The 13595-nt window shown below is 48.2% G+C and overlaps 1 protein-coding gene across 3 annotated transcripts; it reads left to right on the plus strand.

The window, feature by feature from the left end:
• The first annotated feature begins 315 nt into the window (after positions 1–315).
• On the plus strand, positions 316–13334 carry PTGR3 (prostaglandin reductase 3). 3 transcript variants are annotated; one of them, XM_078879553.1, is made up of 5 exons: positions 316–404; positions 3724–4086; positions 5223–5448; positions 6229–6498; positions 10553–13334. In XM_078879553.1, exons 2-5 carry the CDS (start codon positions 3839–3841, stop codon positions 11003–11005), a joined length of 1197 nt encoding a protein of 398 aa, XP_078735679.1. In that variant the 5' UTR covers positions 316–404; positions 3724–3838; the 3' UTR covers positions 11006–13334. The 3 variants fall into 3 exon arrangements, with proteins under 3 accessions (XP_078735679.1, XP_078735680.1, XP_078735681.1); XM_078879554.1 differs by having other exon boundaries at positions 351–381; XM_078879555.1 differs by lacking the exon at positions 316–404 and adding an exon at positions 1295–1447.
• Positions 13335–13595: the final 261 nt, after the last annotated feature.

Here is a 13595-nt window from a genome sequence, read left to right on the forward strand (position 1 = left end):
CGCACAACGAGTCTGTGTGCAAAATGTCAGCTCGATTGGATCACGGGAAGTGGGTTAAAAACGACCGAAAGATTTGCACGGTCGTAAGCGCGCAAGCAAGCAAGCAAGTGAACTTAATATAAAGGATTTAAAAATCACCGTACACCAACGCTGTGTGCAAAAATCCCAGTGGGATGCAAGCCAAACTCGTAGCTTTGGCCACCAGGGGGACTTTGTGGGGGTGCTCCCCTTGCATGCTGCATGCCCCAGGAGTGGGGGGTGGACATCACAGCTCCCCACGATCGCAATCAAGCCCGACACTGCCACCTGCGGGGAGGAATGTGACACGTGTGAGCTGTGTGGGAGGGTGGCAGGGAGGGACACGCGGCCCAGGGCTTTGCGGTAATCTACGTCGCAGCAACGCGGTACAGTGTACTACCACCGACTGTGTCTACAGCACGAAGCCTGCGTGTGTAGTGTGTGTGGTGTGTGTAGTGTGTAGTGTGTGCTGTAGTGTGTGTGTAGTTTGTGTAGTGTATGTGGTGTGTGTGTAGTGTGTGTGTAGAGTGTGTAGTGTGTGTGTGCAGTGTGTGTGTAGTGTGTGCAGTGTGTGTAGTGTGGTGTGTGTGTTTAGTGTGTGTGTGGTGTGTGTGGAGTGTGTAGTGTAGTGTGTGTGTGTAGTGTGGTGTGTGTGTGGTGTGTAGTGTGTGTACTGTGTGTGTGTAGTGTGTGTGTGCAGTGTGTAGTGTGTGTGCAGGGTGTTCGGTGTGTGTGGTGTGTGTAGTGTGTGTGCGGTGTGTGTGTGTAGTGTGTTTACTGCGTGTGTGTAGTGTGTGTGTGGTGTGTGTGTAGTGTGTGTGTAGTGTATGTGTGTGTACTGTAGTGTGCGTGTGTAGTGTGTGGAGTGTGTAGTGTGTGTGTAGTGTGTGTGTGTGTGCGGTGTGTGTGTTTGGTGTGTAGTGTGTGTGCGTAGTGTGTGTGTAGTGTGTGTAGTGCGTGTGGTGTGTGTGTAGTGTGTGTACTGTAGTGTGTGTGTGCGGTGTGTGTGTGTTTGGTCTGTAGTGTGTGTAGTGTGTGCGCAGTGTGTGGTGTGTGTGTGTGTGCGGTGTGTGTGTAGTGTGTGCGCAGTGTGTGTGTGCAGTGTGTGGTGTGTGTGTGTGTGCGGTGTGTGTGTAGTGTGTGTAGTGTGTGCGCAGTGTGTGTGTGCAGTGTGTGGTGTGTGTGTGTGTGTGGTGTGTGTGTGTGCGGTGTGTGTGTAGTGTGTGTAGTGTGTGCGCAGTGTGTGGTGTGTGTGTGCGGTGTGTGTGTAGTGTGTGTGGTCGACTCAGCCTCAAATGAGTACCTGATGCGATGTCGGCTCAAAAGCGTGGGGAAAATGTACTACCCCCCGCGGTTTGTAAATTGAGAGGTCATCGGGTGAGGTCATCGGGTGAGGTCATTGGTTAAGGTCATCGTGTGAGGTCATCGGGTAAGTTCAGGTCATCATCGGTGGCCTTTTGAAGCGCAGTCTGGGTAGTTGACCACCGAGGAGTCTGGGTAGTTGACCACCGAGGAGTCTGGGTAGTTGACCACCGAGGAGTCTGGGTAGTTGACCACCGAGGAGTCTGGGTAGTTGACCACCGAGGATTCTGGGTAGTTGACCACCGAGGAGTCTGGGTAGTTGACCACCGAGGAGTCTGGGTAGTTGACCACCGAGGAGTCTGGGTAGTTGACCACCGAGGAGTCTGGGTAGTTGACCACCGAGGATTCTGGGTAGTTGACCACCGAGGAGTCTGGGTAGTTGACCACCGAGGAGTCTGGGTAGTTGACCACCGAGGAGTCTGGGTAGTTGACCACCGAGGAGTCTGGGTAGTTGACCACCGAGGAGTCTGGGTAGTTGACCACCGAGGAGTCTGGGTAGTTGACCACCGAGGATTCTGGGTAGTTGACCACCGAGGAGTCTGGGTAGTTGACCACCGTACATTGGGCAGGCGTCATCGGCTAAGTTGGAGGAGAATCAATGGTTGTGACCTTTCAGTATGTAGAGCATATCGTGTGTATATATAAACACACAGGGCGCTTCAAAAAAATGTTAACACTTCCTATAATTTGCCACACTCCCATCTGGAGAAGATTCCAGGTAATGCGTTGACAATGGTGGCGAACAAGTGGAGACTCGTACTTTTTGAAGCTATTAACATTACATTTGTTATCCTGTTACAGCGTATTATCCGTTCTTTTTCCATTAAAAACGATAGTCCCATATTAAGTGTGAAAACATGTTTTCGAAGCACCCTGAATATATCCTCGGCTTCAACCCGCAACGGACCAGCGTGGTGAAGTATGGTCAAACTCACACCCCCACCCCTCCCCTGGCATGACCGACACAGCGTGGGGAAGGCCTGTCATCATCCAGCAGTGGATTGACAACAAAGGGTAGTAGATTGTTATTTAGACCACCACAGCACTATGTTGCTGTGATAACAATGGCTGTATAATCCTCACGCTTGTTGGAGAACGTACGCTGCCGGGTGGATTATTTTCATGGATTATTTTACATCCAGTAGTGGATTGACCATGGCTCATAATGAAGACATTATTCGTGATGGTGTCGAAATGTTCAAATGGGTAATACAAAGCACATGGGGAGTATAACACAAAGGCAAAGATCCCCCGTATAGCCTGCACAGACTGTAGGGGCAAGTCCTGTTAACGAGCCCCTATGAAGGCCGGCACGGCACACGAGGGGGTGTGTGGCCAGCACCACGCCCGGCCGCCTTTGTCTCCTCAGTGGCGATGTTTACACACCACACCAGATACTCATTTGAGGCTGAGTCGACCTAGGGAAGCCCAGTACAGGTTCAGCTAATCGTCGCTGTGAGCGGGAATCGAACTCGGGTCGCCGGGTTCGTAGCGCAGTGTGCTAACCGCTACCCCACCGCTCTCCACAGAGTATAGTACGACTACTACCAATAACCTTTATACAAGGAAACCTCATGATAGGGTTTGATGAAACAAAGTTGTACCTTACGTGCCCTTGCTTAATTTGTGTTTTCGATTATTTACCTTCTAAAAAAATCTGGCCATGTCTCAGCTACCCCCAGAAAGGGCATCTCGCACTCCCAGGGGATGCGTGCACCCCAGGTGAAGGACCACTGCTTTAAGTGGATGACACGAAGGTTTCAACAATTTACCGTTTTCTCTGCTGACATCTTCCGGCCACCTCGTGAGCCCCAGCGGGTTTGGATGGTTAAACACACGCGTGTTCCACCAACCCTCGCCTATAGGGTGGAATTTTAGTGTAAAGTCTTTAAAGTCAAGAGGATGCCGTTTTAGTGTTACTCCTAGTCTAGTCGACTAAAGCAGTCAAATATTAGTCCACTCTTTTATCATGTCAATATTATCAGGTCAGCCAATTAATGCATTCCGTAAATCATTTAATACACTGTACGTATCGTATCAATTCCCATGCAGTCCACTGCAGCCTCTTATGATGTTACTTGATTACGTTACTGATTTGTATTATATTATATTTGTATTAGTAGTCCACATCCTCATTCGTACGTTCTGACTCCTCAAAGTCAGGAACGCTGTTGTGTTCAGTGTTAGTGGTAGGCATTGCCACGCTTGATGGTTTTCGTCCGCGCACAGTCAATCGCCGACTGAAATAAACATATAAAAACACTTGACGACAAATATCTCCAGCACTGATGAAATGAGCAGAGCGAACACTGGTTACCCATTGCGATTCTGTGCGTACCACAGTCCACAGGTTCAAGCCCCGGAGCACTGAAGGATTTCCCAACTTGCCAAAAGGCAAACACGAGAAGAGCGTGGCGTGGGACTTTGAGCCCTCGGTCCCCAGAGCGGACCGCGCGCGATGCTTGGACCTGGCGCTCCCCGGCTGGTGACGCTGCTGCTGCCGCCGCGACGCCTCCTGCGCCTTCCATCTCGCGGCATCATCGACATGTCGTACACGCAGCACTTCGTGGAGGGCGGACGGCCGCTTCCGCGCTCGCACTCCAAGCTCGTGGTGACGGTGCTCAGCACCGACTTCCGCGAAGCCGTTCAGCTGCAGGAGGCGCCCGTGCCGAGCCCGGACAGCGACCAGGTGCTGGTGCGCAACAGGTAATGGTGGCCCAACGTCACCGCCAGCGCCTCGTTTTGTTCGTACGCACGTACGTGTGCACGTTGAACTTCTTTCGCACCACCGTACGTAGCCAACCGTGCTACTCGGAAGTGCGGGGAAAGGACAACAACACTAACCGCAAGAAGCAGTTGAAGTTGTCCTTCCCCGCATCTCCGATTAGCACGGTTGGCTATGTACGGCGCGAAAGAAATTCAACATACGTACATACGAGGCATTTCCCTATTGAGGTCTCACCTCTATACTTGCCGCCTCCACAAGGCAGCGCTGACAGCGTGGTGAAGTATGGTCATATAACAGCCGTGACTGACGTGGCATGGGAGGTCAACATCCTTACTTCACCAAACTGGTCTGTGCGGGTTGGTAAAGGTCAGGGGAGAACCAGTAACCTGCTCAGATATCACTCGCTACTGACTTTAAACATGGCCAGGAATCAAACTCATAGCGTTGGGTTTGTTGAGCAATGCTGTAACCACTGCACCACCGCTCCAACCCCATCCTATATACAGTACCAATTATTTCTGGTATTGGCTCATGTTCATAATCCTAAATAATTGCCCAGAGACCCAGGTGTAGTTGATCAAGTCTGTGTAATCTGCACCTCTAAGGCACTGGATTACAGATGTGCACCCCTACCAATTATGCATATCCAGTTTCCAAATACAGTGCAGCAGCTGGGATTCTCACATTTTAAACCTGAAACCTCTATGGTGTTGGCTTGTGAAGGCGGCGAGCATAGAGGTGGGAGCACAATAAGACAGTTCAACAATGGCTTTTGCTCCACTTCGTTATATGTATGTATGTATGCTGAACTTCTTTCACACCGTATGTATCCAACCGTGCTAATCGGAGGTGCGGGGAAAGGACAACAAACTAAACACATAAAGTCTCCTGCTACCCACCATTTATACAGTACGATGTAATATAAAAAACAATAACGTACAGCCTTTTTTCAATACACTGCCGGATGAAGGTGTCTCGATTCTATTTGAGTCATGGGAGTTTTTTCACTAGACCGCGCCATGCTGGCCAGCCAGTGCGGGTTGATGGAAGGACGGGTGCGAGAACCTGGTTGCCGGGTTGGTAGCGGCATTGCGGTTACCGATCCTTCGCGCAGGTTTGTGGGCATCAACGCGTCGGACATCAACTTCTCTGCGGGGCGCTACAACCCGCGCGTGCGCCCGCCGTTCGACGCGGGGCTGGAGGCAGTGGGCACGGTGGTGGCGCGAGGGCTGGCGGCGAGCGCACGCTTCTCGCTGGGGCAGCCCGTCGCCTACGCCGCCGAGGGGGCCTTCGCCGAGTACAAGGTCGTCCCGGCCGCAAGCATCTTCCCGCTGCCGGAGGTGCGTCGATCGCGTGCGCAGTGCGACGTCGCGACATCCGACCGTCGCTTATCTGCAGTGGCCGATTAACTGCCCACACCCAGTACAGTGCTTGTGCGTGGTGTAGCTGTCATTTCTACAGATATTTACGCGCGCAGCCGTTTCGCATATCCGCCTGTAGTTTATTCCACCGAATGTTGGATATGCGGTGTTGTGCTCGACTATGTTATTAGAATTCAGTGGTGGGGAACTTATGGCCCATGGGCCACATCCAGCCCGCGACTATAATTCAGCACACGGGCACATGAGGCCTACAGCTTCAAAATGGCCTGCAAGCGATTTGTATCCTTCACTGCCAGTATCGACGGCGCACTAATCGGGTACTGGAGGTGAATGTTTTTGACTTGGCACATTAGCTGGCCCGTATCAGTTGCGCAAATCACATAATCCTGTGGCTGTACCTGCTTGGCAAACCGTTACGCAGAAAAGCCACGATCACCATTGCAAATAATTAATGAAATTATAATATATATCCCTTTGTCATTTGTCTCACCGCCTAGAAATGTCATGTGGAACTCAAGGGGATTGCATACCACAGATCAATTATCGTGGAACAAAGTGGCCAAATAATTATTTTTAATACTTGCTGCACCACTCCCCCAATGCCCACAAATGCAGACACTACGTCAACACAACTTTCGTCGCGTTTCACCTCGAAGGCGCCGCCAAGCAATCTCAACACGACCCAGACCATGTCCCCATAACCCCCCCCCCAACTCTCTGAATGGCTCCTGTCACCAGCTGAAGGCCGAGTACCTGACGCTGCCGGTGAGCGCCCTCACCGCGCTGCTCAGCCTGGAGCGTTCCGCGGAGCTGCGCGCCGGCGAGTCGGTGCTGGTGACGGCCGCGGCCGGCGGCACGGGCCAGTTCGCCGTGCAGCTGGCGGCACGCGCCGGGTGCCGCGTGCTCGGCACGTGCTCATCCGACGAGAAGGCCGCCTTCCTCGCCACGCTCGGGTGCCACCGGCCCATCAACGTGCGCAAGGAGAGCCTCGCCAAAGTGCTCAAGGAGGTGCGAGGGGTTTTCGACGGGGCGTGGAATGCGGGTCCCCACGCATCTTGGGCTGCGTGGAGATTTTTCGACGTTCTGGCCTTTCGGCTGACCATCGAAAACGACAGACGGCCGCCGCGTGGTCGCACGTCCCTTCAGACACGCTTCTGCGGCCGTCTGGAACGCTCGGCCGCCTTTGTCTCCCACGTGGCTATGTTTTAAACGTCGCGCTAGGCACTTCGTGCGAGGTACACATTTGAGGCTGAGTCTGCATAGGGGAGGCCCAGGACCGGTTTAAATAATCGTCACCGGTGTTGGCCACGAGCAGCAATCGAACTTGGGTCGCTAGGTTTGTAGCGCAGCGCACTGATTACGACACCGCCGCTTCACACACACACGGACATTAAGCTGCAGAAGGTGTACATTAGTGACAACACCAGGAATCTGAGCGATTGCGTATGCCTATTCCCACGTCATTAAAAATGAACGTACAATTACAGCTCTTCACTTAATGAATTCTGTGTGCTCTTCAAAGCCCTTGCAGGTGAGATCTTAAATGGATAATTATCCCAGTTTAAAAGACGGTGACGCCGTATGCATTTGATGTATGTCTTGACTACTAACACTGAATAGTAAAACAATGTATGCACTGTAGGTGCGTGGCATTCATGTTTTTGGTGAACTGCTTTCCTCTGTAAATTATGTCGATTTTAAAATGTTTAAATAATGTCAGCTGAGATGTTATCAATCTCATATGTAAAGGATGATTCGGGGTGAAACAAAGGGAACATTTATATTGCATTTCTGCTCATAATTCTGATAATTAAAATACATATCACCCATTCTCAAGACTCCAATGGGTGATGGTTTCCCAAAGAAAAGTTTTGACCATACTTAACCACCATGGTCAGTGCGGATTGGCGAGTTTTGGTCAGCACCGGTTGGCGAGTTTGGAGGTAGCCAGGACAGGTTTCTGATGTCACTTCCTGCTGATGTTAACCATGGCCGGAAATTGAACCAAGGTCAAAAGGCTCATAGTGCAATACACTAACCACAGTGCCACCACTCGACCACGATTGGTATATACTCTTCGGTTTTTTCCACGATTGGTATACTCAAAACAAATTTGGTTGGCTGCAGGGAAGTGCGTGGGGGTGACATCATCAATGCCCAGCTGTGTGATGACGTCACCCACATTGCACAACGCTGAGAAGGGTTCGTGCATATTGACGTCACGCCTCTCACCCCTCCACCCACCCTCCACCACAGCCGTGTATCCCACGCGAATGTGCGGGCAGTGCTCACAAAAAACACATCAACAGAGGACAGTGCAGCGTAATCTAAAATTTTACTGTTCAGGGTAGTCCAGATGTCTTGTGACCCAAATTTAATTCTGTAACATGTATATACTTTACTTAAGTAAGATTAATTTAAAACATAAATGAATATCTACATCATTTCCCAGTGCCAAAATATGATCATATGTTTTACCCCTTATTTTTTCTGGCAACAAAACAGTTGTGTTAAGATGTTAAAACACCAAACTGAAACCTTTTACAAGGATTCATGTCTGCATTAACCACAATGCTTGTGGTCAGAATACAAAAAACACACTCTGATAATATATGCATTGTCCTTGAAACTGATTGGTCCACACCAGAGACAGCCAAAAGGCGTCCTCTGGTCTAACACCGTTTGAGACGAGGCTCAAAAGAAAGCTGTCTCTGGTGTGGGCCAATCAGTTTCAAGGACAATGCATATATTATCAGAGCATGTTTTTGTTTGCATTCTGACCACAAGCATTGTGGTTAATGCAGGCATAATTCCTTGTAAAAAGGTTTCAGTGTGGTGTTTTAACATCTTAACATTTGTTTTGTTGCCAGAAAAAAGTGGAAACTCCCTATTATCGTAAACTAATATGTAAATAAAGTTGTAAACTAATATGTAAATAAAGTTGTAAATAAATATGTAAATGAACAAAAATTTGGAGTAAATTAATTGGAGGGGGTCACAAGACATGGACCACCCTGTACTGTACCACCATGTCTGTGCTTGCTGCCTTCACAACTAGCACTGACCAGCGTGGTGAAGTATGGTCAAACTAGCCCCATCATCATCTAGCAGTGAATTGACAAAGGGCTGCACATGTAAATATGTCATGCTTCCTTTCTTTTTGAAATCCTTTATATTAAGTTCACTTGCTTGCTTGCTTGCGCGCTTACGACCGTGCAAATCTTTCGGTCGTTTTTTAACCCACTTCCCGTGATCCAATCGAGCTGACATTTTGCACACAGACTCGTTGTGCGTGACATTTTATTTTCGTGAAAAACATTTTCAAAAATTTTCCACTGTTTAGGAAAAAATTTGTTTTCATATTTAATTTAAAATACCAATGTGATAAAAATGAAACTCTTACTCAAGAAAAACAAAAATGAATAATAAAATAAAACCGATGCCACGCATATAAAGGATTTATAGTGAAAAACTTAGTTTTTACGGGTTAATTTTTTACCCAGGATAGTCTCACTATCATTTTCCTGGAGGGCCCGGATTGAGGTGGTTGCCATTTTGCTACGATGTGTTTTTTCAGGATACGAAGCAATTATTTAGCAGACAATCATTGCTGCATCGCTTTCCCCCGCACTGTTTTAATTGTATTTGACATTTTTACGTAATTGTTTTTTTCTTCCCATTGCCATACTTCCAGTATGAATAATGGTTACTTGAAAGCTCTCTAACAGCAGAATACTCAACGTGGCATAAATCTTTCAATAATGTCAACTTTACAGCCTGTAACGTACACGGCGCACACGCTTTCTATTACACGAATAATTATATAATTACGTGCATCTCAAATATAATCTCGTCTTACAACTACCACGCCATAAATTACTACAAACACCTTTTTTTGGAAAGTACTCATTTAATGGTTAATAACTATTTCGTAATGTACAATACAAGCCGAGATATGATATTTTGCAAAACGGACAGTCCGATTACACTGGTCAACACACTTTTTCTGGCATAAGGTATTCCAAGGGTTTTAATGTAATTTTGGGGTGCTGATTCCAAATCTGGCATCAGGTTTTTTGAGATATCAAATATTGCATTTCCAATAAAAACTGCAGAAGAAAAATATTAAATAAATGTGGATATCTACATAAAATGATATTATAAACACACTCTCCTAAAAATACAGCACCATATTTTAACACTAAAGCAGTCACTGACTCGCAAAAACTTGCAATCATAAGTGACAGAGTTAATTTTGGGTAAAATCAATGAAAATGGGGTATGCCGATAGCATAAAATGAGATGTGATAGAGCAAATCTGAGATCAGATTTGGAATCAGCACCCTGAAATTAGTCTAGAACAGCTGCAAAAGTCCAGGCCAGAAAAAAATGTTTTTTTTTTTTGACCATTGTTATCATCGTGCTCTATATCACAGTGTTGCCAAATCACGAAAACCCTCGTGCCAAATCACACACGTCGGTGCACCACCACCATTGGCGAAATAAGTGACATTTGGGGTGCTGTCTAAACAATTTTTACAGGTAGGAACAACAGTACCACACTGCCCACCAGGGAGTATTTGTCTGTCGTGCATAGCCCCTCCCAAACATGTACGCTCCCGGATTGGTTGAAGTGCGTCACGTGACCGCGAGCTTTCTGTCGTGCACGAATGCGCTGTCCAACCAAGTTCCTACCTGCCCACTCCGAAGGAACGTGTTTATTTTACCAGGTAAGGCCCGCTGAGCTATACAGCTCTTTTTCAGAAGCGACCTGGCCACAAATTATTACTAAATGAAGTGGCTTATCATGTGGGAATTTATCGGAGCCAAATACTCTTATACGCACGTTGATTCTAAATGAGGATCTGGAGAAAAATCCAAGCAACCACGGGGAGAGAGACATGCAAACTCCAAATATACAGCAACAGATGTCAGGGTCGGGATCCAATCCATGACCCCCTGCATACCAGGCGAGGTCGTTAACATCTCCTAGCCACCGTGGCACCCTACTGTCGCTTGTTACCTTCAGTGCGACGTGTGTTACCGTTTCTCCCATCCCCAGGAGTGCCCCAAGGGCGTGAACGTGGTGTACGAATCGGTGGGCGGCGACACGTTCGAGACGGCCGTCAACAGCCTGGCGGTGTGCGGCCGCCTCATAATCATCGGCTACATCGAGGGCTACCGGGCAGAAGCGGGCAGCGCCGGCGGTGACAAAAAAACCAAATCCGCCAGGGTCCTGCCGAGCGTGCAGGCGCACCTGTTGGTGAAGTCGGCGAGCGTGCGCGGGTTCTTCCTGCCGCACTTCGTGGCGGAGCACGGGGCCGGCGTGGAGCGGCTGGCGGGGATGGTGCGACGCGGCGAGCTGCTGGCGGCGGTCGACGGAGGCGCTGCCACGGACGGCGGGCCGTTCCGCGGGCTGGGCGACGTGCACCGCGCCGTCGAGCACCTGTACTCGCGCCGGAGCCTCGGCAAGGTCGTGGTGGAGCTGCCGGACTCGCCCGCGGCCAAGCTGTAGTGGCAGTTGGTCGACGGGCAGGGTCGCGTGCGGTGTGGTCGGTCCAGTGCGGGTACTCTCCCTCGCCTCTTCCAGGACTTTGCAAGACGTGAAACAGTACGTCTAAGTACCCTCTAGAGAAGTACTGTCTGCTAGCAGTGGTGTGGGCAAGTCTTTACAGGGCTACAACTTTAAGTAAGTCTTTGCAGGGCTACAACGTCTAAGTACCCTCTAGAGAAGTACTGTCTGCCAGCAGTGGTGTGGGCAAGTCTTTGCAGGGCTACAACTTTACCTTCACCAAGCTGTAGCTTAGGTTGGTTCTGACTGGAACTCGGGAGGGCTTCAGAGTTTTTGGCAAAGTAAGCTTTGACGGATGGTGTGTTAGCAGGCGCCCCTAGCATCGGCGGACCTCAGTAAGAACACAATGTGAGGTGGGCAAGTGGTGAAGGAGGAGGTCGATGGTGCAGAGTTAGAGGTTCTAGATGCTTGAGAATGTTGTGTGTGGATGTGAGCATGACCAGATGTGTGATGAGCGCGAGCGTAAGTGGGTATTGTGGGTGGTTGGTGGTGGAGAGTTATGGCTGTGTGTGCGAGTTATGTGTTATAACGTGATCATCTAGGAGGGCTTGGAGTGCGTGCTGGAGAATTGACGGACGTGATGCAACAAAATGGATATCTAGGTTGGTCCGATGTGATTGCTGTGCTGTTATGGCCAATTATTTGCAGAGATGACTTAATGATTCGGCTACAGGAATCGAACTCAACTCAATGTAGTGGAGTGAACACCGACTACTAGCCGACAAAACTAACAATACAGCTGCAGAAGATGTTTTAACTGTGTATGCCAAGCATGCCGTGATGGTAATTGGCTCATTACTCAGTATGTAATTGCCTGTGTCTTAATGTCAAACTTGCCTACTGTTTGATTTAGCCAGGGTCTGCCAGTGATTGCAAGCCGAACGCAATTACCAGCGTGTATACAATTAACTAGATAAGGGTGAATAAGCGTTGTGATATAATGTTTGAAGAGTTATTTGCTAAAGCGTGTTTGACACCTGCTTTTTGAATGCACACCCACAAACGCGCGCGAAACATTGGGATGCAATGTCTAAAAAAATTAACCCGTAAAAAAAAGTTTTTCACTATAAATCCTTTATATGCGTGGCATCGGTTTTATTTTATTATTCATTTCTGTTTTTCTTCAGTAAGAGTTTCATTTTTATCACATTGGTATTTTAAATTAAATATGAAAAAAAAATTCCTAAAAAGTGGAAAATTTTGGAAAACATTTTTCACGAAAATAAATTGTCACGCACAACGAGTCTGTGTGCAAAATGTCAGCTCGATTGGATCATGGGAAGTGGGTTAAACAACGACCGAAAGATTTGCACGGTCGTAAGTGCGCAAGCAAGCAAGCGAACTTAATATAAAGGATTTAAAAAGAAAAGAAGATGGTCTGTAATTGGGAACCACACCGACAGGATAAGCTCGCAAGAGACGAACACATTCTTAGTTCACTCACGAGAGGGCCAACGCCCCTGTTGGCATCGCCTAGGAAAGAATTCAAGACCTCATGGTATGTAAATGTCAAAAATAAAAGTTGTAGTAATTAGATAAGGGACCAGGTGTTCTATTCATGTCGGTAATTTGGCCATCAGTCCAATTTTTGGAGGAGAGTTATGGAAATTACGGATTATTTTGCAAATTGCTGTTGATGCTGATAGAACCACCATCGTCGTTATGTCCAACATCGTCATTATTGTTTTTAAGTGGCGCTCAGCTGCCTTTGCGCTACTATTCTGCAGCTCGCTGGGAGGGCAGCACAAGTTACTCCTGCACACTATAAACGCCAACCCAGATGTGCGCAGCAGGACTAGTAGCTGCGTTCGATCGACACCAACTTTTCAGAGACATTTAAAGGCCCCCACCTCTTTCGCCCGGCTTTCAAATAAGACTTGAGCCTGGCTCAAGTCAAGCATCATTTATGTCTAAAATATTGGGCACGTTATCATTTGCATAATTATAAATGCGTTTTTTTGTGTGTGTGAGACGTAGTCTGATTGGTTTAGCTCGTTCCGTCCACGGGATTTCGCGTGCCGACATCAGAAAGTACGTCCCTCGGTGGCTGTGGGGAATTCAACCAACGCCAAAATGCCACAAAAGGGTGACAAATATAATGTGAATGGGGCCACAGAAGCCTCTTGCAAGGTTAGAGCTGGTTTAGAGTAAAACTGGAGATCCCAAATTGTGTACAGAATTAGGAAATAAAAAAAACGCTATTTGAAAAAGTAGTTTTCAAAATTAACAAACTTACTGAATAAAACGTTAAAAATAAAACTTGACAAAGAAACGTGGTCTCCGCATTGTTTGATTTACCTTTTTTAAATGTCCACATTCGTGCTCGCCAATAAATGAACGAGAGCCTATTGAAACTTTTGGTGAGATGTAATGGATTTGCAAAGTGGTGTAGTCCGTGGTATTTGTTTTTTTTTTCCCGAGCCTCATCGCTGCGTAGACGACGAGCAGCCCGGGGCGTGCGTGGCGTTGACCACCCCAACACCGCCGTCGCACTGCGGCCTATAGTCCTCACTGGCACGGGTGGAGTGGGAGA

The sequence above is a fragment of the Lampetra fluviatilis genome, chromosome 54 (genome assembly GCF_964198595.1).
Source record: "Lampetra fluviatilis chromosome 54, kcLamFluv1.1, whole genome shotgun sequence".
NCBI classification, from domain to species: domain Eukaryota; kingdom Metazoa; phylum Chordata; class Hyperoartia; order Petromyzontiformes; family Petromyzontidae; genus Lampetra; species Lampetra fluviatilis.